This window comes from Emys orbicularis, chromosome 1 (genome assembly GCF_028017835.1).
Source record: "Emys orbicularis isolate rEmyOrb1 chromosome 1, rEmyOrb1.hap1, whole genome shotgun sequence".
Lineage (NCBI taxonomy): Eukaryota > Metazoa > Chordata > Testudines > Emydidae > Emys > Emys orbicularis.
In genome coordinates, this window is record NC_088683.1 from 197,536,082 (window position 1) to 197,563,159 (window position 27,078).

The window sequence follows — 27,078 nt, forward strand, 5'->3', positions numbered from 1 at the left end:
TTCAGAGGGGGATGTGGATCAGCAAAATCTGCCCTCTGATATGACCTGGGTGGAACAATGCAAAATGATCCACATAGAGATTTCCTCTTCCAAAACCCCTTGCAGTTGTGAATCCAGGCCAATCTGCAACATGTTAGGTTTCCAGAAGCTTGAGATGCAGATACTATTAAATTATTTAGATAAACACTTCCTTTCCATTGTATAGACCTTCCCCAAGCACTGAAACCACACCCACCCAGCTCTTGAACATTTGATGGGATGGCAGAGTGCACTTTACACTGCTCTGGAGTATCTTAGGGTATGTCTACACTGCAATTGAATTCCCATGGCTGGCCTGTGCTAAATGACTCAGGCTCGTGGGGCTGTTTAGTTGTAGTGTAGACATTTGGGCTCAGGCTGGAGCCTGGGCCATGGGACCTTGCAAGGTGGAAGGGTACAAGAGCTCGGGCTGCAGCCCGAATCCGAATGTCTGCACTGCAATTAAACAGCCCCGCGAGCCCGAGTCCATTGGCACAGACCAGTTTTAATTGCAGTGTAGACATGCCCTGTTATTGGGAACAGCTGTCCTTTGTTGACATCTTTATTTTACTTACTATGAACGAAGAGTGGATGTAATCTCCCCATTCAATGGCTGCACTTAACTAAACTCTTCTTATTGTAGTCAAGAGGGGCACTGACCAACTGCGACCACAACACCCCTAATCCTGGCCTAGAGAGGAGGCCTGAAGATGGGGAGGGAGGTGTTGGAGTGTGAGCCTGGTCCACACTCAACCTGTAGCAGCGGATCCTGTCCTGGGGGGACGGGCTTGGCTCCATGTTCTGGGTGTTGCAATGGGGTGGCCAGGGTTGCAGCACCACTCAGGTTTGCGGCATTAGTGGGGGTTCATGATTTCTGTGGGTAAAATTGACTTCATGAACCCCCACTAAAATTGCCACTGCTATGAAATCATAATGATTAAAGAATATAGCTCTTTTATGAACATTTCCTATGGAATTCTTTGGCAATCTTATGAAGGAGTAACTTAGCGTCCTCACCCGGATAGGTGCTGATGGTGTTGATGTGCGTAGTTCTGATGACCCCTACTCGAGTCCCACGGTTATTCTTCATGCACATGCAGATACAGATGGCGATGCCGGCAATCACTCCCATTATAAATACGATACCAAATACAATCCCTGCTATTGCTGTGCCTCTGCAGTGTAAGAGGAAATATGCAGTCAGTTTCAGCCAAAGGCAGTTTAAAGAAAGAAATCCTTTCCTCTTCAGCGTTCATCATTTTAAACAAAAATGCATATTGATTATTGGAAATACCACAGAAATCAACCCATCACAGCATCTAAACAAACATGAAGATCCCAGACACACACAAAATGAGACAGTTAATTCAAAGTCACCTAGAACATTGAGCCCGGTCATTCTCCTGATTTACTGTATGTTAAATTGTCTCATTCCAGGGCAAGCATAAATGACTTTTAAATATTGTGCAGGACAGTTTCTCCTCCACCCCATTATGCAGTTGTTCCCCTAGAAGGAAAATCACTATTCTTTTCTCTTTAGAAAAAGGTCAAGTTTCCCATAGTAATTCCAAGGGCATCCCAAGGTGCTGGCATGGTATGTTTCCATCTGCATTGTTCTGGTCTTTGCTATATTTTGGGTCAGAACGTTTTTTTAGTACACAGAATTGTGTACCTGTCCAACTCCAGATTTAGGAGAACCTTCTCTATTGTGAACAATAAGAAACAAATTCAATTTGGTCATTCTTTCCCACATCTTCTGGTGCATCCAGCATGTATTCTTGCACAATGATTAAAACAAAACAAAACAACAGTCATAGGGGCTCAATTTACCCATTACCTTTCCTCCCAAAGTGATTAATCAGACTGTAGTTCCAAACCATTTGGAAGAAGGAAGCCCTGTTGCACTTACACTTTGGGTCAAAATTCTTCTTTTAGGTATACATGAAGAGCTCCTGATATTGAGGACCAACATTAGCCCTTATGATACACCCTAGCCTCGCTCAGTCTTGTTATTCTGCGCAGTCAGTGAAGCATGCACAATGTGCGAGATAGGCATTGATAGTCGTGACTTTTACAAAGAGAAAACGCAGTTTACTGAATATTTTTATTCTGTGCATCATTTTACTTTCAAACCAGGATTCTAGATAGCAACCTTGTGGATACTGTTATGTATATTTTATGCCTTCTAATTTGATACTTTGTTCAATAACAAATAAGCTACAATAGGATATCTTGCAATGCAGAGAATAAAGAAAGCATTGCGAAAACCTGAAAGTCATAAATAAAACAGGGTTTATAATGTGTTGGTTTTCATATACAAGTGTCAGCCCTGGAATGCATTTCAAAATGCTGAGTGCCCAGCTGCTTCAGTTGAAGTCAATGGTAACTGCAAGAGCCCAACACTTCTGAAAATCAGACCATTTATTCAGGTGTCTACATATGGATCCAGGGGCCTTTCTAGATCCACAAAAGGGACTTGGGCACAAAACACTGAGCCTAAGTGAGGCATCCAGGTTCTTTATACAGTAAAGAGGGAGACTCAGGTGCCTAAGAATGGGATTCACAGAGGCCATCACACTGAAGAGCTACCTAGGCTAGCCAGAAGGAAATGCTTATGCCCTCAAAGGGAGTTAGATGCCGGACTCCCATCAGGATTCACAGCTGTGAACCCTCTCCTGATGGTAGGCACCTAAGCCAGCCCTTTTTCGCAAAGAACAGTGGTGGTGGCACCTCCTTATAGCCAATAGCCCAGCGTTTAGAGTGCTTGCTCAGGATGTGGAAACCCAGATTCAAGTCCCCACTCTGCCTGTCTTGAAAGCAGGCCTCCCACATTGCAGGTGTGTCATAGCTATAAGAGAGTGGGCTATTCTGGGGTGGGTCTCTCTCAATCTCTCCTGTTGAAGCTATTCCACTTTTTTATAAAACATTTGTATGGTTATTAGAGCAGACTAGAATTGGGGTCTCCCAGGACAGTGCCCTAACCACTGGGCTACAGAGTCATTCTCACTGGCCCAATGCATATATAAAGTATTTTATAAAACACTAAGATAAGGGCACTCACCTGGGATGTGGGAGACCCTGGGTTCAAGTACCTGTTCTGAATTACTCAGAGGGGGGATTTAAACCTCAATTTCTCGTGCTCTAACAACTGGACTACTGGGCATAATGGGCACAGCGGCAACTCCTTGTTCTGTAGGGGGCCCGATCCTGTAGACAGCCCCCAGGAACCTCTGCCAGAGCAGGCCCTGCAGCTGAGATAGGCAGGGAATTGCCTAGTTTGAGAATCCTGCCAGGGTTTAGAGCTCAGTGGTATCAGGAATTAGGTGGCTTTGTGCATGCCCACCAACAGAAATGTAGAGGTCTTTACTGGTGGAAACGTAGACACCTAAGGACTTTATTCACCTACAGGGTTAGGCAGCAGCTGTGCAGGGGTTCTGAGGGTTTACATTGTTGATTTAGGTGTCTAAAGGTGCTTAAATCTCTTTATTGGTCTAACCCTCAGTGTTCACCAACAGGCATTAAGTGTTTCACATTTCTAGGCTTGGGTCAAAGTGTGGGACATGGGAAGCCCCTTATTTGTAACATAACAGAATGTTGCAACATTAGACTATGTGACTGAGATCTTCCAGTTGTCAAGTTCATCCATATTTGGAACAATGGGCGTATTAAAAAAAAAAAAAAGGTTAAATTCTGAAAAGGCTTTGTGAGATATTCTTTCATTTCCAAAGAGTCTTCTTATGACACTACCAAAAAATAAGACAAAACAAAAACCAAAGGCATAATGAAAGCTCCATTTATTATAAACAACTGCAGTACTATGAATGCTTCCATTATATCCATTAAATGGATGAATCATTGTGACCTTCCCCTAGAGTGCAATATCAGAAAATCATACAGAAAATTGTTGTGCTTAAACTATCTCCTAGGTGAAAGAAACAGAACCTGAAACCAAACATCCCTGGACTGCTGGCTATAATTTTAGTGTTTTATTTTTCCTTTGTATACGTAAAGCAGGTCTCCCACATTAACTGTTCGACAGTAATGTTCCAAATATGCAAATCTACTCTGCCCCACTCATTCACTCAAGCTCTTGAGATTAAAACAATTCACTATTTTTTCATTATTATTACAACCTACAAACGGAGGGGAATTCAAACCACAGTTAAAAGAATAAAGGCCAACCCTACCCTCCATCCGCACTCTCCCTCCCCCTCAAAAAACCCAATCTCAAAACCAAATAGCACCACCCACTTCTCTGGAAACAGTGACTGACCTAAAAATGCAACAATATAAATACAGTGGGGCCAGATTCTGCACTCCTTATGCCGAGTTAATACTTTACAACAGGCGTAGACTTGAAATCAATGGAACTACTCATGGAGTAAGGTACTACAATGTAAATGTGGCAAAATATGTCCAAATACCTGGATGAGGAGCAGCAGGGCTCCTGGGGTTATTTAAAGGGCTGCGGCTCCCGCTGTCTCTACTGCCCTGGGCCCTTTAAATAGCCACCAGAGCCTTGGAGTAGCGGCGGGGCTCTGGGGGCTATTTAAAGGGCCAGGGGCTACCGCTGCCTCTACGCCCCCGGCCCTTTAAACTGCTGCCGGAGCCCCGCCGCCGCTGCTACCCCAGGGCTCCGGTGGCTATTTAAAGGGCCCAGGGCAGTAGAGGCAGGAGAACCCCGGGCCCTTTAAATAGCCCCTGGAGCCCTGCTGCCAGAGCCCTGGGGTAGCAGCGGCAGCTGGGGGTTCCGGCAGCGGTTTAAAGGGCCTGGGGCGGTAGCAGCAGCCGAGCCCTGGGCCCTTTAAACTGCTGCCGGAGCCCCTGCTACTCCCCGGCGGGGGAGAGGGAGGGCATTTACTGGTACAGGGCGGGCCGGGGCTGGCTCCGACCCCCCCATGCCCGCCCCTTCCGCCCGAGGCCCCGCCCCTTCCAGGGGCCAGAGCCGGCCCCAGCCCAACCCAGCCCCGTACTGGTAAGTCCCTATTTCTACTTTCACCCCTGCTAACCATTTTTGTTTCTATTTATGAAGTCAGATTTTGCATTAACGTGGTGTTTAGAGACTAGCTTTTAGACAGTTTGTTAGTGACAGCATGAGACATGGAGAAGGAGCTGCCTACACTCAAATGGCTTCTCTGTTCAGGTAGGAGCTGATCCAAAGCCCGCTGAATCAGACCCACGGGTCATGCATTTTACATTATTATGTGAGCCAAGTACTTCATTTGTGAAAAGAAAAAAAAAAAAGAAGATTAAGGATTTTGAAGAGAGTGTTACAGCATTAAAGGGCTATCTGCTAATCAGCTGAACAGTAAGAACACGCTATTAAGAGGTGCTGGGCCCCCATAGCTCCCACTGACTTCAGCTGGAGCTCTGAGTGCTCTGCACTTCTGAAAATCAGGCTCCAAAAGGCTAAACCTCTCAGAATCAAGTCCTGACATGACGAGTGTGTTGGAATGACTGTTCTGTGGATATGATGTAAAAATAAACACTTGTTCGCTTTGTGAATAACCTCTGGTATGGCTACAATGTATAAAGCAAAATCATAAATATATTTATTTACCCTTCTGACATGGCCAAATCTTTTTCAATGCTATTTTCATGTTCCTGTTCAATTAAATACCCTATAAAGAAATTTATCAACTTTTATATTATAAAATGCATGCTCTTTCTCTCTCTTTCACTCAGTACTAAGAGGATACAGATGACATTTTTCATGCTATCACCACTGCAAGTTTCATCAAGGGGGAGTGTCTTTAGAGAAAAAGGACAGCAAAGCAAAGGAAGACCTAGAAACTGCACAGCAGAATCACATAGCAACTAGGAAGATTTGAAGGAAAGAGAAAACTTTGAAGTACAACAGTTTAAAGGAAACCTTATGCAAGGTCCTTCATAGAAAAGATATGCCTAGAGGGGAAAAAATATAGCCTTAGAAATAGCGACGGGAAAAAGAGTATACAGAAATGTAAAGGGGGAGAAGAAAAGATTTTTTTTTTTTTGTAAAAAAGAGAAATTCCAAAGGACATCCTTGGGGGGTAACAATAAAATATTCAAAAGACAAGTTTCCTTTCCCCATCACTAACAACACATTTATATTTTACCAGTCAACATTTCTGCTGGTGCAAGGCCCACAGAATCTTTTCAGATCTTCTGCTGGGCTGTACAGGGAGGCTGCCAGTAAACAGTGATCCAAGAAGCCTCTGAACCTCACATTCACCACATAGGAGGTCTCGCTAACTACCCTACATAGGCTGTCACAGAGGGTGTTAATGGGTGGATGAGAGGGAGAATGACCACAGAACTGGCTACTATGTGAATGCAATGGCCTTAATGCCCTGCACAAATGGCAGAGGGGCAGCAGCTACTACTCTAACTCACTGCTGCGTAAACAGGGGGGAGGGCACAAGAGGTTCTCGGGGGGGGGGGGAGAGGAGATGAAGAAACTGGGATCCCCTGGGTCCCTCCGGAGCTGCTGCCATAATAACGGGAGTGGGATAAAAAAAATAATTGGGTATTGCAGGATGGGAGTGGGTTTAAAAAAAAATTGTCCTCCCACATTGCAAACAACATGAATGCCCCAGCCAGCAGCTGCCACTCTCTGGCAGCCCAACGCTGAAGGCAGCGCCGCCACCAGCAACAGCATTGTCCCCCATTACTACTGCGTTGTTACTGGCGGTGGCGCTGCCTTCATTGCTGGGCAGCTGGAGCGTGGCAGCTTCTGGCCGGGGTATTGCCACCCTCATGTCTGCGCTGGTGCATTAAATTCTGAGAATGGTAAGGGGGGAATGACTGGAAAAGTTTGGGCACCACTGCTCTAACTCGCAGGCTAGAGTAGTGACTACTGAGGACAGGACAGTGACTGTACTACAGGTCCACACCCATATTCTACATTGAGGGGGGTAGATTTCACCTACTTGACTTCGTTCCCCTGCAGAAACTTGATAACTTGGGATTTATGCTAATGAAGTGAATTTCAACCTTGATTAATGAAACAAATACTATATTTCCAGTGACATCTACTTTGCACTGTGGCTTGTGTGCCTCTGAAGCATAAAATGCAGACGATCCATAGCTTAGATTTGCTTCAGAGTAATTGTGCCTATTGAACACCCCTCCCTACTTGAACATACACAACAATGTAGAAGTTTTCCTGAAATTTAAAGAGCTAATCTGCACAGAGTTTTTCTACTGCTATGTAGTTGGGATTTAGCCAGGCTGGCTTCAGACCCATCCGCTGCCTCACTTTCTGCCTCTCGGACTCCCCAATCACTCAATATAGGATTTCATGCATCAAATAACACCCCATCGGGGGGGGGGGGGGTCTGGTTTATTGATGCAAAGTTCAAAAGAAAATACAAGAAATTCCACCGTCTTCCCAGCTGTCCCACAGCCCTTACTTAGTGCATGATTCTTAGTCCTGTCCCTGCTGAGACTTTGCTCCAGCAGACTTGTTCCCTGCACTCGAACCTTCCTAGCCGGCTGCTGCTCTCTGCAGAATTGCACTTACCAGTCTCTCTACCTGGGACCTAAGAAAGGGCTTTCTACGTGAAGCAGCTCATGCAGCCATCTCAGAGCAGCTCATGCAGCCATCTCAGCTCCTTTAAATCTTTCCCTGACCTCAGGCTGCCCTTATATTTCCCAGCAGGCCTGCTTCTGAGTCACATGCTCCCATCCCTTGCCACCTGGACTTATTCCCTTCACCTGGGGAGATGGGCTGAGCCCAATACTCTTAAAGGGTCAGCTCACTATGTGACATACATGGTTATATCAGTTTAGAACACAATATATAGTTAAAGTAGTATAAGCCTCTAGTATGGACAAAGTTATACGAGCATAAAAGTCCTTATATTGGGGTAGTTTACTCTGGGAAATTTACAGAAATCCAGCCTAACAGGGTGCAAGAAATATTGTTCTTAAAAGACATATGATGGCCAGTATCCTCACTGTATTTTACTATGTTTCGGTACAGTTAGGGGGTACTCTTTTCACAATCCTCATTTCATGCATCTGATCTATCAAGTCTCAATTTTCTGTACTTTTTTAGTTCTCCAGTTAATTTGTTGCCAGTTGTTGGCACCACTGGTTTGCTGGCTTTGAATTTTTGTAAATACTGTACATCAATAATGGTACATGTAACACAAATTTTGGAATACTACTACTAGCACTAATATATCTCTTAAAGGATTTTCCCTAGTGTGTTAAAAAATGAAGCTACAGGATTTAAAAAAGTCATTCTCTGAGATGCTATTATAAAAAATAATATTCTATGCTCTTTGATCCTCTGTTACAGCATATGGTATGTTTGAAAAATGAAGTCTTTGGACCTTTAATTAAGTCTGATTTTGCTGTGTTTATATAGGCAGAACTTCCACTGAATTTACTGGGACTAACATGCATGTAAGGTCTGCAGCAAAGCTCCAGCAGGCTCATGTTCACTTTTTCCTCACACACAGAGGGCAGATTCATGCCTTCTGGACTGTTCAAAGTGCAACCCCCCTCCATCCTAGCAGGGGCAGCTGTACCTGAAGGGGATTTACCTCCCCATGGAGGGCAGACTACTCTATTATTACTCTCCTGCAGGGATTTTGCCAGGGAGGGAAGTTTTAATTTATGGCTGGGACACTACAGGACAGCGGTTCTCAAACTTTTGTACTGGTGACCCCTTTCACACAGCAAGCCTCTGAGTGTGACCCCCCCCTATAAATTAAAAACACTTTTTTATATATTTAACACCATTATAAATGCTGGAGGCAAAGCAGGGTTTGGGGTGGAGGCTGACAGCTTGTGACCCCCCATGTAATAACCTCACGACCCCCGACCCCTGCTATAGGAGTTCCATTGGCGAAGCTTACGTTAGACTGATTGATTCAGTACATCCTCTGGCTTCCCAGGGCTCGTTGCTTCTGGGCAGACTTTCCACTACAATGTGATCATAACCCTGGAACACCTTAATAGAAGCCTTTGTAACCTGGGCTGCATAAAGTCAGAAAACTGCCAAACCTAGGACTCAGTGAAATTGTTTGGCTAGCTAATACCCAGTTGCAGGGCCAAAATCCATGTGCTATTTATGTAAAAACCTGATATGGGCTATGTCAGCTCTTTTTACAGGCCCAAAGTCCAGAGTTTGGTCAAGAGGCCAGAGGCTCAGTAAACAGTAAACAATCTTAGCTAAAAGAAACAGAACAAACAAGAGACAACCTTGCTTTTTACTAAAATAAGGTTGGTCAGCAAAATGCCAGATGGGGAGCAATAATTGGCACTTTTATCTGAAGCTGCAAACAGACCAAAGGAATGAAAGGAGCCCATTATGATTGTGTCCACTCCTCTGGCAGAGGAGGTAGCCATGCTCTCCCCACACACCAAACTTGAGATTATGGAAGAAGTTCAAACATGTCAGTATGAGATATGACATCCTCCTCCTGCTTCTCACAGATACCAATGTTCGCCTTTAGAAACACAAATGAAACAATCTGTTGCCATATACTTTTCAAATGTCTTTTTGTTTTAATCCCCAGGTAGGTACCTGTTGGACAATCAGAAGGGCTACCTCATTCCTGTGGACCCCAAATCAAAATTCAACATATATATTTTATACTAATACACTTTATACATTGTTTAAAGAAAAACAGCTGTGTACTAATTGTATGTTACTTGTTAACCTGAAACCATGGGAGGAGACATTATGTAATCTTTTGACTATTGGCTGCTGTGCTTATCTTGTCTTGCTGCTAGACCTATTCAGGGGCTCGGGATCACCCACCCCGTCACTTCCCTCCGCCCATGAAAAATCCATATAATCCTTTGTAATCAATTGTTTGGTAGTGTCTCTGAGCCTAATAAGCAAAGTGACACTCCGCCAGCACTGTGCATAATAAACCCACATGCTTGATTCTACAAGGTGTCCATTTTGTTCCTTCACCAGTGTTTAATGTAATAAGTGGCATAGAGAATAGCAACTGAAGTAGGACTGGTTTTGCCTTTGAGGCCTTATTCTGCAGTCTTTACTTAGGCAAAACTCCTACTCACTTCCTTATTTTTATATTTTAAAACATAATTTGTATATATATATGATTCTCTTTTCCCCACTTGAACTGGGTATAAACGGTATACAGGATATATCCCCTGTATAAGAGGGTTCCCCATTCAGCACAGAACTGGTGGAATGGTACTATGTCAACCCAACCCCAGGTGGGCATTGGACAGCGCATTCTGGCTATTCTTCTTGGCTGTCCATGGCTACTAAGGGGCTATGGAGTGTATAGGTGATGACATCATTAGGCCTATATATGAACCAGAGTTCTTCCATGTTTAAACTCTGTTCTTCCATGTTTAATTCTAAGCGGCCTTAGAGCCAAGGACAGGAATTGGAATGTGTAAATAGCCAGTTACCTATTACGACCTTGCTTATAACCAGGTCCTAAGCAATAATGATGAGGTTTGCATGTTTCTAGCTGGAGGAGAGGTGGTAAACTAGAGTAAATAGGACCCGATGATTGTTTAGAGGAATGTTACTAACAAGCTAGATTTATAGCCCTAGAATGACTTAACGGCTTAAATGTATGAACATGTCTTCGGTAGAGCGGGGAGGGGGAGTGGGGGGGGGGCTTGATTGTAAAGTATAAGAAGAGAGAAGCTGCTTTGTTCTGTGTGCTCGATTTGAGATTTGCCTGTCTCCTTGCACCACTTTGAGATCTCAAATAAACCTTTGATTGTTTCTCCACCCCGGTATGTTTATTGGCGCGAAGCACGCCGGGCAACGAACCCCTGTTGCTTTGCCTCGGGCACCTCTGTGCCAGCAACAGTCTTGGCGTCCCTGGGTGGGCTCGAGGCTGAAATTTAGCCTTGCCCGGACCCCTCTTGGAGGCCGACGGACTACGGCGACGACCGACGCCCAGCGCACACCGGTGACTTCATCGGGGGCCTCGGCGGAGACGTGGTTTGCTCGACCACGGAGGGCACAACGGTGCAACGCGCTTGAGTAGTGGAGAAGCAGCTGCGGGCGACGGTGGGGAACCGGTCCTGTGGATAAGGTAGGAACAGTCCAGTGGGGACTTTATCTGTCTTGACCTGGGGACGCCCAGTGTCTACCTGTTTTGACTTGGGGACGCCCAGAGTCTCCCTAATATGGGGCAGGGGCAGAGTACTGCAGGCAGGGCAAGGTGTACACCCTTAGAATGCATTCTGGTGAATTGGAAAGTGTTTGGATCAGATCCGTTGATTAAAAGTAAACTGAAAAGATTCTGTACAGTAGACTGGCCTCAATATCAGCTAGAGGACCAGGAAAGGTGGCCACCGGAGGGATCACTTAATTATAATACGATCCTTCAATTGCTTTTGTTTTGTCAGCGAACGGGTAAATGGAATGAACATATGTATGTACAGTTGTTTATGTTGTTAAGAAATAGGTCAGATCTTTTGCAAAGGTGTAATTTGACTCCGACAGGTTCGGTAGTAACTACTGTTAGTCCCCAGAACCCTCCCCCGGTTGTAATGGCAGAGTCGGTGTCCCCTTCGGCTCCAACACCCCCACCATATAAAGACAGGGTGCCTCAGGTCCCAGAGATTGCCCCCTCGGTGGGATCCTATCCATTGACTACTGAGGCAATTATAAAGGGTATCTTTACCAGCCGTGCTGCCCCTGATATTAAAAGGAAACTGCAGAAAAAGGAGGATTTGATGGGCATGACAATGGCACAAATTCTGGAAACTGCAAACAGGGCTTACAGCCTTAGGGAAGGAGAAAAGGAAAAGAGGCAAGTGAAAATGATGGTTGCAGCAGTACAGGCTGGTGGCAGGGGAAGATTTCAGGAAGGTGGAAGAGGCCGGGGAATGAGAGGACGTGGGCGTGGGTGCCCTGGCTTACAGGAAAGGCGTCTGGGTCGCAATCAGTGTGCCATATGCCGAAAGGAGGGACATTGGAAAAATGAGTGCCCTGAAAGGGAAGGTACCCCTATGATGGCAGCAGAGGATCAAGAATAGGGGTGTCAGGGGAGACGGACTATCCTGCCCCCGGAACCCCGAGTAAAAATGCGGGTGGGAGATTCAGACATAGACTTTTTAATAGACTCTGGAGCTGCACGAACTGCTGTAAACCAACCCCTTCAGCTGCCTGTGGCAGATTCCCTCACTGTGGTGGGAGCCACAGGGAAAGGAACTAAGTGCCCAGTATATGCCCCAGCGGAATGTGCTTTGGGAAACAGAACTCTATCTCACAAACTGGTTTACCTCCCCGATTGTCCAACGCCTCTATTGGGACGGGACCTGCTTTGTCGCTTAGGTGCCACCCTGCATTTCACTCAAGATGAAATAAGCCTCACCTTACCCCCAGAGAATGCCTGGATAATGACACTTGCAATTGAGCCCTCAGCTATGCAAGCCCCAGAGTGGAGTCAGTGGGAGAAGCGGGTTTTTCCTCTGGTATGGGCATCAGGGATCCCAGGAAAGGCAGCCCATCATACTCCTATTACTGTTCAGCTTTTGCCAGAAAAAGGTCCAGTGCGAATCAAGCAGTATCCAATCAAAAAGGAAGCCAGAGAGGGACTGCAGGAAACTATAGACCAGTTCCTAAAGTGCGGGGTACTTCGAGAATGCCAGTCAGCTTGGAACACTCCTATCTTGCCTGTACAAAAGCCCAATGGTACATACCGGCTGGTCCAGGACCTGAGGGCAGTTAATGAGCGGGTTAAGACTCTACACCCCCTTGTTCCCAATCCGTATACATTGTTGGCCTCTATAGGGGGGCAGTACACCCATTTTTCAGTCCTGGATTTAAAGGATGCTTTCTTCACGATTCCGGTTGACCCCCAGTCACAGGAGATTTTCTCCTTTGAATGGGAGGATAGAAGGAGGGTTAGAAAGCAGTTTTGCTGGACAGTGCTGGCCCAGGGATTTAAAAATTCCCCCACCCTTTTCAGCCAGGCCCTGGCTAGAGACTTGGAGGAGTGGGACAACGAGGACAAAGTCCTCCTCCTGCAATATGTGGATGACTTGTTAATTGCTGCTGTGAGTCTAACCTCTTGCCTTAAAGCCACTGTGAGTCTCCTGAACTTTGTTGGACTCCGAGGATATCGAGTAGCACAGAGTAAGGCTCAAATTGCCCTTCCAGAAGTACTCTACTTAGGATTTTACATAAGGCAGGGGGAACGTCAGCTTTCAAATGAAAGAAAGGAAGCTATCTGCCAAATTCCTATCCCAAGCAATCGAAAACGGCTCAGGGCATTTCTGGGTATGGCAGGCTTCTGTAGGATTTGGATCCCAGAGTTTGGACTGTGGGCTAAACCCTTGTATGAATGTGTTAAGGGAGCGGATCATGACCCCTTTTACTGGTCCTCAGAAGCCGACAAAGCATTTAAGGTTTTAAAAAGGAAACTGATGGAAGCCCCAGCCCTTGGTTTGCCCGACCTCACTAAGCCATTCCAATTGTATGTGCATGAAAGAAAAGGTGTGGCCCTGGGAGTGCTTACTCAGTTATTAGGCACCTGGAAACGTCCTGTGGCATATTTCTCTAAACAGCTGGATCAAGTTGCTAAGGGATGGCCAGCATGTTTGCGAGCGGTCGCAGCAACTGCCTTAGTGCTTGGGGAAGCTGAGAAACTGACACTGGGGGGAACTGTGCAAGTGTATACTCCCCATATGGTTCAAGCCCTGCTGGATACTAAGGGTGGTCTCTGGCTTACCCAGGCTCGGGTAGCTCGGTATCAGGCAAAGCTTGTAGAAAATCCTGAAGTTACCTTACAGACCTGTCCCTCCCTTAACCCAGCTACCTTGTTACCGGAGACAGAGGAGCAGGAACACGACTGTTTGGAGGTCATAGATGCTCAATACTCCAGCCGCCCAGACTTAAAAGATCAACCCCTCCTGAATGCTGATTATGAGTGGTATACGGACGGCAGTAGTACAGTTGTAAATGGGCAAAGGAGGGCTGGCTATGCTGTTGTATCTGTCCACGAAACTGTGGAAGCAGAGGGTTTACCTGCTGGGACATCAGCCCAGCTGGCTGAATTGGTAGCCTTAACCCGTGCACTTGAACTGTCAAAAGGGAAAAGAGTTAACATTTTTACTGATTCCAGATATGCCTTTGGAGTACTACATGCCCATGCTGGTCTATGGAAGCAACGAGGAATGTTGACAGCTCAAAGCTCTCCTGTCAAACATGGATCCCAGATTCTCCGGCTGTTAGAAGCGGTGCAGCTCCCCTCAGCAGTAGCAGTGGTACACTGCAAGGCTCATCAGAAGGAAGAGCAGGATGTGGCCAGAGGTAATGCTAGAGCGGATAGGGAGGCCAAGCGAGCTGCTACCCTGGAACCACTGGAAGCTGAAGATGCCCATATGCATGCCCTCATCCCATCAGTGGGGGAGCTCCCGACCCCTCAGTACTCTGGCGAAGAAAGGAACCTGGCAGGCAGGCTCAGTCTCCAGGAAAAAGAGGGGTGGTTCCACTCTCTGGAAGGAAAGATCCTATTACCAAAGGGCCTAATTCGGCCGGTGTTGCAGCGGCTACATCAAACCACTCACGCAGGAAGAGAGGCTCTCTCTCAGCTAATGGGTAAATATTTTTTAACCTCTGGACTTAGGCCTCTGGCCTCCCAGGTGCAGGCTGAATGTTTAGTCTGCCAGAAGAACAACCCTCGACCTGGAGTGTCAGTGTTGCCAGCCACTTTGGAGCCTACGCCAGGCCCAGGATTGGTTTGGCAAATAGATTTTACTGAGTTCCCCCGGACCCAAGGATTCAGATACCTCCTTGTCTTGGTGGATCGATTCAGCGGATGGCCTGAGGCCTTTCCATGTCGTAACAACACTGCCAAGACAGTGGCTCTCAAATTTGTCAAGGAGATCATTCCTCGCTTCGGGCTCCCCCAGTGGATGGAATCTGATAATGGAACACACTTCACATCCCAAGTCGTTCAGAAGATATCAGATGCCCTACAGATCCCCTGGAAGCTTCACACGCCATGGTGACCGCAGGCCAGTGGGGTAGTGGAGCGTACAAATCAGACTCTTAAGCGGCACCTCTCAAAGGTTTGCCAAGAGGCTTCCCTTAAGTGGCCTGATGCTTTGCCCCTTGTTTTGCTCCGCATTCGCGCTCTCCCTAAGGGCAGGTTAGGGCTCAGTCCCTTCGAGATTATGTTTGGAAGGGCATGGCCTATGAATGGTACACCGGTTCTGGCAGGGGAGTGGGAAATGGGGTGTGGCTTCTTATCTCAGTACATGTGCTCTCTGTCTGCTGTTCTTTGTTCTCTCCACAGGTATACCAAAGATTTGCAGCCTCTCCCGCTGGATGCCCCAATCCACTCCTTGCAGCCAGGTGACTCCGTACTCGTTCGGACCTGGAAGGACGAGCCTCTCCAAGAGAAGTGGAAGGGACCTCACACCGTCCTGCTGGTCTCCCATACAGCGGCAAAGGTTGAGGGACACAAGAACTGGATTCATCACTCTCGCCTGAAAGCAGTGCCTGCTCCTGAACGGTGGACCGTCCAGCCTGCAGAGAAGACTGCCAGCGACGATCTGGGACGTAAGCTGTTATTCAGGCGACAATAGTGTCTGCTGGGAATGCCCTGTGCTCTCTTTGGACAGTCACAGCGCACTCCCCGCGAGACCTCTGAGCGTTGGTTGTGTTTATTTTCACAGGGCCGGCCTAACCTGGTGGCCTGGTCCCTGTTGTTTTTAATCTGCTTGCTATTGGTAATTGTTATTTTGTGGGTATTTGGGGAATTGTGATTGTTAGGCCCTAGGGTCACCTGCCCAATATGGGTTCAGGTCTAGGGTCTGCCACAGTGGTGCTCTTTGCCATAGAGACACTCCTCTTGTTAACTCCCGTTTCCCCCCAGGCACATGCGGGATGGAAAGGAATCCCTACTAACTTAGAGACAAATACATATGAGTCCCTGAAGGTTTGCTTTGCCCAAGAGTTTAACCTCTCCAACTGCTGGGTATGCTCCCAAATCCCGCACCATGCTGCAGGGTTACCCTGGAGGGTAGTTCCCCAGAATTGGTCAGATATCTGTTGGGGATGGTTCAGTAGAGGGGGAAAATGTCTCAGGTACCCCCTTGTCACAGAACTGTACCATTGAGTCCCAGTATGCGTTAAGGGACGACCCCTGGAAGCCGCAGGCCAACTCAACGTATATCCCTTCCCCTATTAGGTTGCGGCCAGTGGCCCCTGGTTTGGTGTGCTATCGACAGTTTAAGTCCAGCAATCACACCTGGTTTGCTGGGAATAGCACCTGTCAGTATTATTTATCCCCTGACAGTGACACTTCCATCCCTGTCTATGTTAAAGGCAAATCCAACTCTACCGCCTGGCTCGGATCGTTGAATGCCAGACAAGCAAATAAGTGGAGTAGCGGTTATAATGGCTTGGTAGGGAATGGCCACTCCTTTTATATTTGCGGTACCTCTGCCTATAAGTGGCTGCCGCATCGGTGATATGGAAGCTGCTACCTAGGATATCTTGCCCCTCCCCTTCGTGTCTTCCCTAAACTGCCCCCTGGCCGCCCTAGGCAGCATAGATCTTTGTATGCCACCCCAGAGCCCATTACAGAAGGAGACAGATTGGGTATGATCTTTCTCCCATCCTATGGGGTGGGGCGACTGGCTCAATTTTATCGTAGGCTCTCTGTGTTTCTCACCAAGTATGCCAATGAGACCTTGGCCATAGAGAAAAGCCTTAATTCAGAGCTTTACCAGCTCCGGTTGCTGTCCCTGCAAAACAGACAGGCCTTAGATTATGTTTTAGCCTCCCAGGGCGGAGTGTGTGCCCTTATTGGGAGTGAATGTTGTACTTATGTCCCAGAAAACTCACAGGACATTAACAAGCACGTCCTGTCAGCCGAACAGGCTTTTGAGCAGTGGAAGGCTCAGGAAAGGGAACCCACAGGTTTCGATTCCCTTTGGAGTTGGTTGCCCAACCTAGGAGGACTGGGAAATAGCCTTGTGCGTCTCCTCCTCACAGGTGTGGTACTGTGCCTAGTCACCCTCCTCCTGATTGCTTGTTTTAAATTGCTCCTCCGTAAGCTTTGTGCCCCCCGTTCCCCAGAAATCCCAGCATACCCTCTCATTGAGAACCCCAGCTCCATGGCACTCAATCATATCTTGTCTACAGAATATGAGAAAACTCAGCCAAAAGTTTGTTGAGTATTCTCAAAGGAGGGAACTGATGACATCATTAGGCCTATATATGAACCAGAGTTCTTCCATGTTTAAACTCTGTTCTTCCATGTTTAATTCTAAGCGGCCTTAGAGCCAAGGACAGGAATTGGAATGTGTAAATAGCCAGTTACCTATTACGACCTTGCTTATAACCAGGTCCTAAGCAATAATGATGAGGTTTGCATGTTTCTAGCTGGAGGAGAGGTGGTAAACTAGAGTAAATAGGACCCGATGATTGTTTAGAGGAATGTTACTAACAAGCTAGATTTATAGCCCTAGAATGACTTAACGGCTTAAATGTATGAACATGTCTTCGGTAGAGCGGGGAGGGGGAGTGGGGGGGGGGCTTGATTGTAAAGTATAAGAAGAGAGAAGCTGCTTTGTTCTGTGTGCTCGATTTGAGATTTGCCTGTCTCCTTGCACCACTTTGAGATCTCAAATAAACCTTTGATTGTTTCTCCACCCCAATGTTTATTGGCGCGAAGCACGCCGGGCAACGAACCCCTGTTGCTTTGCCTCGGGCACCTCTGTGCCAGCAACATAGGGATAAATGAGAGTACCCCTGAGGCCGCTCTAATTTACTCCAAGTGTCTGGCAGTCCCCCTTGTGGCTCTGAGAATACAGGGAATGCAAAAATGGCTTAAAGTCACTTTTGCCCCTTCTTCCATTTCTGTGCCCAGTACAGAATCAGAGCAACTCAGAATCAGGCCTAGCGCCCAGTCCAGCTGGTACTCTATACATGGAATTCCTTTTTTAAACTAAAATTCCCCAAGCAAGCACCTGAAGGTAATACTATTTTCAACAAGCAATTACTAATTTAAAGATCTGCACACTCATCAACCTTTTAAAAGTACACCAACAGCTCCTTTAGGATTTCAACTGTTACTTCATTAATTCTGTTTTACTGAGATCAGATCATGTATCTAAATATGTTGCTGATGTTTGATTCCGTCCAAATTGATTTTTTCCCTCTTTGATACTGACAAGGTGAGTTTTTTTTTTAAACAGTTCAGCCCACAAGGTGCCTTGAGAAGTATAAGCACTGTGAAAAAGCGAAAGTACAGCCCTTTGGGCATACAGTACACTGCAAACCCTAACCTTCATTCCCCCTTCTCTGCTGGCAGCTCAGGACAGACATAACACTACACGGGATTAAGAACAATATCTTTTGTCTTTTCATATTTTCGATGCATGAACAGTAGGTTACAGCCTACAAGTTTGTTACAAAGTTGCACGTCCAGTGAAGTGTAGTCAGGCATATTTAAATAGGACCTGAGAGGAAATCATATACTCTGCAACATAACAGGATACATAATTACAGTTTGTTCTGGTTTCTGTGTAATCCTTGGATGGACTTTTCAGACAAGTTATCTTTCCAGAAACATCTGAACACAGTGTACTTACTTTCTTTATGCACATCCGCACACTCCTCTCCCTGGCGCCTAACCTGAGTAGTTTGTCTGGGCAGTGGAGAACTCAGCCGCGGGATATAAGAATGGAATGTTACAGAGTGACAACAGAGTGCTCCAAATAAGCTACACTGGAGAAGTCTGTAAGATCCAGGTGCCCACCCCCAATAGGGAGAAAGAGCCAAATGATTTATATAGTTGTGGATCCTTTAGCCTGTTCCAAAATCCCCTCACCTGACAACAGCGAGCCCCCAGGATGCTTGAAAAACACCATGAAGGGGATGCATGCTCCCTCCCTTCTCCATCCACTGAACAATAGAGAAGCATCTCAGTTCCTCTACAACTCTGCCCTCTGCACCCACAGAGGACGATGCAGGATGTCCCGCTCAGCGCATTCAGGACACACACGGAAAGGTCTTTCTGTTGATTTTATTTCTTGTAACAAAACAGGAAATGAATTTAGTGCTTGTGGAAACTGCTGAAGTGACCTTGGAACTGAAGTCATCTCTCAGTAGAACAGTACAGCGTGTCAGCGCATGCATGCCCCCAGCTTCCCAGCATCATGCCTCAGCTATGGAATCACCTCCAGGGTACAAAGATCATTGTAGTTTGAAAACCACATCCATTCAGTCTTGGACTTTCTGTCCTGACTGCAATTCTCGTGCAGAAAAGCACCTGACATCCCTAAATCATTTCACATAGGATAACATTATCATCAGTTTGTACTACAGTAGTGCTTAGGTGTCCCAGTCAAGGATCAGGGCACCAGTGAGCAAGTCCCAAGAAGAAGGTCGCTGTCCTGAAGAGCTCATCAGTAGGTTTATGACACCGCATGAAAGGCAGATAACACAGATAAGGGGGTGGGGATCAGGGAGGTTGGGAGGACAACAGAACAGTAAAATTAGCAAGTTTTGCAGAATAGGAAATGGTTTCAGGCTATAACCTGATAATGGTAAGCAACTAAATTTTGATCAGTCTAGATCTGTTTTGTGTTTGAACTTGAATTTTAAAAGTGAACAGATCCAGATCATGGCTTTTAAACCCTGAGGCAATCAGTCCGATAGTAAAGAAATTAAATGTTTTTACTGCCATTTGAAAAACTGTCAATACATTTAACTTAAAACAAAAGTGATACAGAAAAATGCTATTAACGCTGCAATATCAGAAATGATAGCTTTTCTACTTTTTATTTTAAAGTATTTTGATCAGGACAGTGCCCCAGGCTTCCAGTTATTGACTTTGCCCTCCTACTTGTTTGAGCTAGGTGCTACAAAGGTATTTGAACCCCAGCCTCTCAGTTTAGTTTGATGTGCCTTTTCTCTTTCTATTTTCTATTCTTTACTCCGTCCCACCCCTCCCCAGTCCTCCTGTTGCAATCTCATGAAATTAGAGTTTTCCAGGAGCTGCCTGGAAAGGAAATAGAACCTGTAATGGAATTTCCACTTTTGGAAATGTTCCACATTGTTGAGCTTGCTCAGAGGCCTTGATCAGTGACCCAGACATTGTATCTATAGCTGGGAGGGTGACAGCGTTGCACTTAGTGTAATCACCTTTGTCTTGTTTTAGATGATGCTCTTTTTGTTGCTTTTGGTCCTTGGTATTACTGGTCCCACACTACTGTTAAAAAGCACCTTCTGAGTCAGAAGCCAGGAAAGCGATGGGAGCACAACAAAAAAGGAGCAACATCTCTAACAGCCGAGGAAGGGAGTTGAGCTCCTTCCGAACCCCCAGCCAAAGAAAAGCGGGGAGGACAGATTGGCATGTAATGCTTCCAATAAAATTGCTACCACTCGATAGAACTCTAGTAATAACCCACTTTTGACATGAGCTTGGTTAGGTAGGTTTAAGTGCCTCCCAGAATGCTCTGACTAGTGTTTGTTTGGTAAATGTTTGAAGTCCTGTTTATTTACATCAGCTTCTGAAAACATTTGGCTTCACATATTTCCACCAGCTCATTTCTAGAGCTATGTCAGATTCTGTGTTTTTGCTTCACAGGGTTTGTTTGAACATTTTATTTGCTTTTCAATTTGCAACCTTCATTTACACTTTTGAACTTGGTATTTGGAGGAATCCAAAACCTCAGATCAAAACCCACCAAGTTTCACTTAAGTTTGCATCCACAGTGGACGTGCCATAGCTTCAATGCCAAATCAAATCAGGTCAGGTCAGGTGCATGTGAGAGGTTCATGGTCCTCCTGAGGCTTTCAATGAACCTGTTCCATGTTTCAAGTTTGTAACAAACCCCTAAATCAGGCAAGTTTTGTATGATTTTAGATTTCACTGAGAACATCACACATAGCTCTGATCATTATCTGCAATGTTACCCACATGAGTAAGCATTAATTAAAGAGGTGGGAAGACTAGGCCCTTAAGTACAGCCCTGTGAGGCAGAGGAGCACAAGCTTGTGGGGAGAATATTAAGTGGATGAGTGACATGGAAGGTGGCATTTTATCAGTGTAATCAATAAAACTTCCATAATGCTGAGGTCAGAGACCTGGCAGTTGCTGATGCACAGTGCGAACTGGGTTCAGATATGCTTCATCTGTGGCAGTATATGCCTGAGACTGCACAGACAAGGATGCCTCACTCAGTCCTGGAACACAAACATCCAGTTTATGGCTGTCTCCTGCAGTAGTGTGCTGAGGCAAACAGGAATGTTACAAACCCGTGTGTTGCTGAGAACTGTTGCAAGTACTAGATCAGGGTGGGCCACATCTAGGTATGGAAATTGTATGGCGGGCCATGAATGCTCACGAAACTGGGGGTTGAGGTGCGGGGGGGCGGGGGTGAGGGCTCCGGCTGGGGGTGTGGGCTCTGGGGTGTGGCTGGGGATGAGGGTTTGGAGGTGCAGGAGGGTGCTCCGGGCTGGGACCGAGGGGTTCAGAGCGGGGAGGGGGATCAGGGCTGGGGCACGGGGTTGGGGCACAGAAGGGGGTCGGGGTGCAGGCTCCGGGCGGCGCTTACCTCAAGGAGCTCCCAGAAGCAGCGGCATGTCCCTCTTCCAGCTCCTACACGGCGATGCGGCCAGGCGGCTCCGCGCCCTGTCCCGTTTGCAGGCGCTGCACCTGCAGCTCCCATTGGCCGTGGTTCCCCTCCAATAGGAGCTGTGGGGGTGGCACTTGGGGAAGGGGCAGCGTGCAGAGCCCCTTGGCTGCCTCTGTGCGTAAGAGCCAGAGGGGGGACATGCTGCTGCTTCTGGGAGCCACGCAGAGCCATGGCACACGTGGAGTGGGGCAAGCCCCCGACCCCGTTCCCTGGCTGGAGCGGGGCAAGCTCCAGACCCCACACCCCAGCAGGAGCTCGAGGGCCGGATTAAAATGTCTAAACAGCCGGATGTGGCCCCCGGGCCATAGTTTGCCCACCCCTGTACTAGATAAATCTCTTTCCCACATGCATCCACTCACACACACAGAGGAAGACTACCTGCTCCCTCTCCCTGTGCATTAGAGATAGAACAGCTATTGTTTAGTCTCAAATGTCAAAACACATGGTTGCTTTTCTTTGAGAAGTGTAGTGGTTGAAAGAATTATTAAAACTAAAAACTGAAAACAAAAGGACAAAATAAATGAACAAAAAATCAAAATAAATGTGTGTTTGTGATTATTATAATTAAAAGGAATAGATTACCAACAATTCAAAGATATCTGGCTGAGTTGCAAAAGTTAAGTACCTAGAAAAGCGGAAGTTAGACCTGGAAATCAAACTTCCTGAAAACGATAAGACACAACTCCAGTTGAGTGGTGCTGTATGTGCATACATATGCAATCACTAATACACCAAGAGAGTCATAAGCCAAAGTGTGGCATACTTCATGTCAGACTATATGCTATTGACTCAAACTGCTATTGACTCAAACTATCTCCCACAGCTCTGGAAAGGCTAAGGCCACAGAATAACATTCTTTCCTTCACGGTGGAAACACAGATACTCTAGAAACAGATCCAACAGCTTATATAAAATTGCTAAGGCTTGTTCTCAAATACAAGAATTTTTCTACTGAATATTGTACATTCTCTAAGTGCTCCGTTAGTGAATCACTAGAAAGAACTATATTGCCATCTACTAATGGCTGTCAAAAGAAAATATTAGTCAACAAATGCAAAAATCCAGACGAGCCCTCTGAGGAAAGAAACCCAATTTGCATAGAGGTGCCTTATAAGGAACAAGTTACTCAAACAAATGCCCAAGGAACAAGCATTATATAGTCAAAGAGATCTCCTCTTTTAATAGAGAGCCACAGATACATTGCATTGGAAGAGCCCCAATAACTTTTAATTCTGTTCATATCAATGGACCACGATGACAAGTGGCCACCTAAAGCACAGCAATGACATAATAAGAGCAAAATAAGTTCTACTGATGACATCAATTCTAGATCTCTTTATATTTCTTGCTGAGAGTGCTTTTATGTTAGCATCACTGACCAGAATTTGATAGAGATTCCTAGAAAACTATAATATAAACAGATGACCACTTTAGTCCCGAACCTGCACCCACTGGAGTTAATGGTAATATTGTCACTTATTTCAGTGGAAACAGGATCTGGCTCTATGGATGAAATTCCCCCCAATACTGAACACTCATGCAAGGCCCACTGCACCACTTCAACAGCATGGTACCTCTTCAGGAGGAGATGATCTTGGAACAGGTAGAGGCACATCCATTGTGTACTGCTGAAGGATAGTCTGTGGCCATGCTTACACTTACCAGGGATCAATGCTGTTGCGATCGATGCAATGGGGGTCGATTTAGCGGGTCTACTGAAGACCCGCTATATCGACCACAGAGTGCTCTCCGGTCGACTCCATTACTCCACCAGAATGAGAAGAGTAAGGTAAGTCGAGAGGAGAGTGTTTCCTGTCAACCCAGCGTGGTGTAGACAACACAGTAAGTCGACCTAAACTATGTCGACTCCAGCTACATTATTCACGTTGCTGAAGTAACGTAATTTTAGGATGATTTAGCCCCATAGTGTAGACAAGGCCTGTATCAACTCTGACTGAACCCATTTGCATGCAGGCTGTGGTAACTACTCCCGCTTACAGTTTCCACAGCCGGCCAACTGGGCTGATGAAGTAAATTCCACCTTCTCCAATCCCTGCAGAGTTCACCACACATACAATCTAATCCAAAGACCACTAAAGTCAATGGGACTCTTTCAACTGACTTTAGTGGGCTTTGGACCAGGCCTACGGATGATTAACCCTTGCTTTATTCAGGGAGGCGTGAATTTTGTCCCTTAAGAAAAATTGCTCCTTTAGTCCTTTTTGTGTGTGTGGTACACATAACTGCAAAATAAAAGAATATGTGATACCCAAAGAGAAATCTCTTGAATGAAACACAGATGCAACACTATTTTTACGGAATAGGAAAAAAGCTTTAGACTTTATTTTTGTAACATTTCATTCCCAGAACTTAAGTCATGCCCAAGAAATTCAGTTAAGTTTTATTAAATTCCAATTCAAATAGGAAGATTTTATTGTCTTTAGGAAAGCTGGAAAATAGAGTAAAAATGAAACAGATGTATTTTTAGAAACTAAATTATCAGAATTATCCCCTGGAATCCATAGTGAGAAATTAAAGCCCCAACTTCATTAATTATTTACACCCTAATTTTTAAAATGAAAATTATATCTTTATATATATTGTCAGAGGAATAAAACAACAGTGAAATATCTTTTAAAAGGCAACGCTATCTGGGATTGTATTTTTTAAGTCTGAATAATTCTATCTGGGCTTTGAATGATCTGGCATAGATTTTTTTCCAAATCTTTCACTAAAAATAAGACACTGAAAATTCAATTCTGTAGCAGAGTGGGGGAAAAACACAAAATAAAAATATTTTCTTCTCTTCTTTCTAATGTACTTTAAAATTCAGCCCTCTTACTAATAAATAATAAAATGGGCGTTGAATCTTTCAGCTTCTAAATTAAAGGTGAATCTCTTCAGCATTCCTTTCCTTGTCAAATTTACAACATTGTTTACTTTCTTTACCTTTTCTCTTCCCAGAAGCTGCATGAGCCCTCTGGAGATAACTCGTGTCTTTTATGACTTGTAAGAAGGGCAGGGCCCAATTCTGTTCCACTGAAGACAATGGGAGTTCTGCCAATGACTTCAAGAGAACCAGGACTATCTTCCAAGGCCCTGATCCTGCAAATACCTATACATATGCATAACTTTAAGCATGTGCATATATCTTCTCAGGATTGGGGCCCTATTGTGTAATGTAATAAGCAGAGATCACCAGCAAACTGTGATTAAGGTGATTAGACAAGGACAAGTTAAACATGGCTGTAATATCAGATGTGTACATTATATTTATTAAACATGGAAGTGATTGGTGATGGGAATCAGTTTACATTTCTAAAGAAATAGATTATGAAGGATTAAACAGGAAATTTCTGTTTGCAAAGTTAGTTTTTGTTTTTGTTTTGCTTTGTTTTGTTTCTCTTGTATGTTCCAGAAAGTGCAATAATTAAGGTCATTTTACCCAAAGAAGGTGATGGTGTTGAGGATGCAGAAGGTGCCACTGAACTGTAAAAACCTGTGAACATGATAATTTAAATAATACTGAGCTAGATTCTTCTTTCACCTGAAGGAGTGTTGGAGGTATTGAGGAAGGACAAATTATTAATGAATCAGCCAGAATTCCTCTTAAGGAGTACCAGAGAACACAAACACTGATGTGCTCACAGCACCAGAGTATTTACCCTGGCCAGCATGGAGTAAGGGTGGAAACATGACCCACAGGGGCGGCTCTAGGCACCAGCAAAGCAAGCACGTGCTTGGGGCAGCCCATTTGCAGGGGCGGCGGCGATCCAGCATGGGAGCTGAGAACCAACAGGGGGCCCTGGGAGCTGTAGTTCCTTGGTTAGCTCCCTGCCTATAGAGCCAACCCTGGAGCAGGGAAAGAACTACATTTCCCAGCATTCCCTTGGCCACTACCAACAGGAAAGAGGGGGAGGGAGTGAGGAAGCTGAGACCTCACGCTGCAGCCTGCTATGAATGGAGAGCTGCACTGTGAAGGTAGGGATACCATATTTTAACATTCAAAAAATAGGACACTCCATGGGGAGGGAGGGTAGCCCCACCCTGCCACCATCCACTCCCGCCGACTGCCCCCACAGAAACCCCAACCCATCCAACCCCCCTGCTCCCTGTCCCCTGATCATCCCCTCCCGGGACCCCTGCCCCAACTGCCCCCCAGGACCCCACCCCCTACCTAAGCCCCACTGGTCCTTGTCCCCTGATTGCCCCCTCCTGAGATCCCCTCCAAACTTCCCCCCTAGGACCCCACCCCCTACCTGTCCCCTGACAAACCCCTGGGACTCCCATGCCTATCCAACTGCTGCCTGTCCCCTGACTGCCCCCCCAAACCCCTGACCCATCTAACCCCCCCTTCTCCTTGTCCCTTGACTGCCCCCCCCAGAACCCCCTACCCCTTCTCCAACCCCCCAGCCCCCTTACCGTGCCACTCAGACCAGCGTGTCTGGCTTCACATAGCGCCAGACACGCTGCTGCATACATGCTGCCGTGCTCCCCTGCGGAGCCACAGCCCCCCCCAGCACCTGCCTTACAGATTTGAACACCTCAAAATTCAGGAGTGCTCAAGCTCAGTTTGGGCAGCTGTTACTTCATTTCTCCCAAATCAAATATACTGATCATAGAATCATAGAATATCAGGGTTGGAAGGGACCTCAGGAGGTCATCTAGTCCAACCCCCTGCTCAAAGCAGGACCAATTCCCAACTAAATCATCCCAGCCAGGGCTTTGTCAAGCCGGGCCTTAAAAACCTCCAAGGAAGGAGACTCCACCACCTCCCTAGGTAACGTATTCCAGTGCTTCACCACCCTCCTAGTGAAACAGTGTTTCCTAATATCCAACCTAGACCTCCCCCACTGCAACTTGAGACCATTGCTCCTTGTTCTGTCATCTGCCAACACTGAGAACAGCCGAGCTCCATCCTCTTTGGAACCCCCCCTCAGGTAGTTGAAAGCAGCTATCAAATCCCCCCTCATTCTTCTCTTCTGGAGACTAAACAATCCCAGTTACCTCAGCCTCTCCTCATAAGTCATGTGCTCCAGACCCCTAATCATTTTTGTTGCCCTCCGCTGGACTCTTTCCAATTTTTCCACATCCTTCTTGTAGTGTGGGGCCCAAAACTGGACAAAGTACTCCAGATGAGGCCTCACCAATGTCGAATAAAGGGGAACGATCACGTTCCTCGATCTGCTGGTAATGCCCCTACTTATACAGCCCAAAATGCCATTAGCCTTCTTGGCAACAAGAGCACACTGTTGACTCATATCCAGCTTCTCGTCCACTGTGACCCCTAGGTCTTTTTCTGCAGAACTGCTACCTAGCCATTCGGTCCCTAGTCTGTAGCACTGCATGGGATTCTTCCGTCCTAAGTGCAGGACTCTGCACTTGTCCTTGTTGAACCTCATCAGGTTTTTTTTGGCCCAATCCTCTAATTTGTCTAGGTCCCTCTGTATCCGATCCCTA

The 27,078-nt window shown here is 46.1% G+C and overlaps 1 protein-coding gene across 1 annotated transcript in view; it reads right to left on the reverse strand.

The window, feature by feature from the left end:
* The window catches only part of CYYR1 (cysteine and tyrosine rich 1), an 85,069-nt gene that overhangs the window by 2,727 nt on the left and 55,264 nt on the right, over positions 1 to 27,078 (reverse strand). The window contains exon 3 of the mRNA XM_065423722.1: positions 1,036 to 1,193. Coding sequence (XP_065279794.1) covers positions 1,036 to 1,193 — 158 coding nt within the window. The remainder of the gene's footprint in view (positions 1 to 1,035; positions 1,194 to 27,078) is intronic.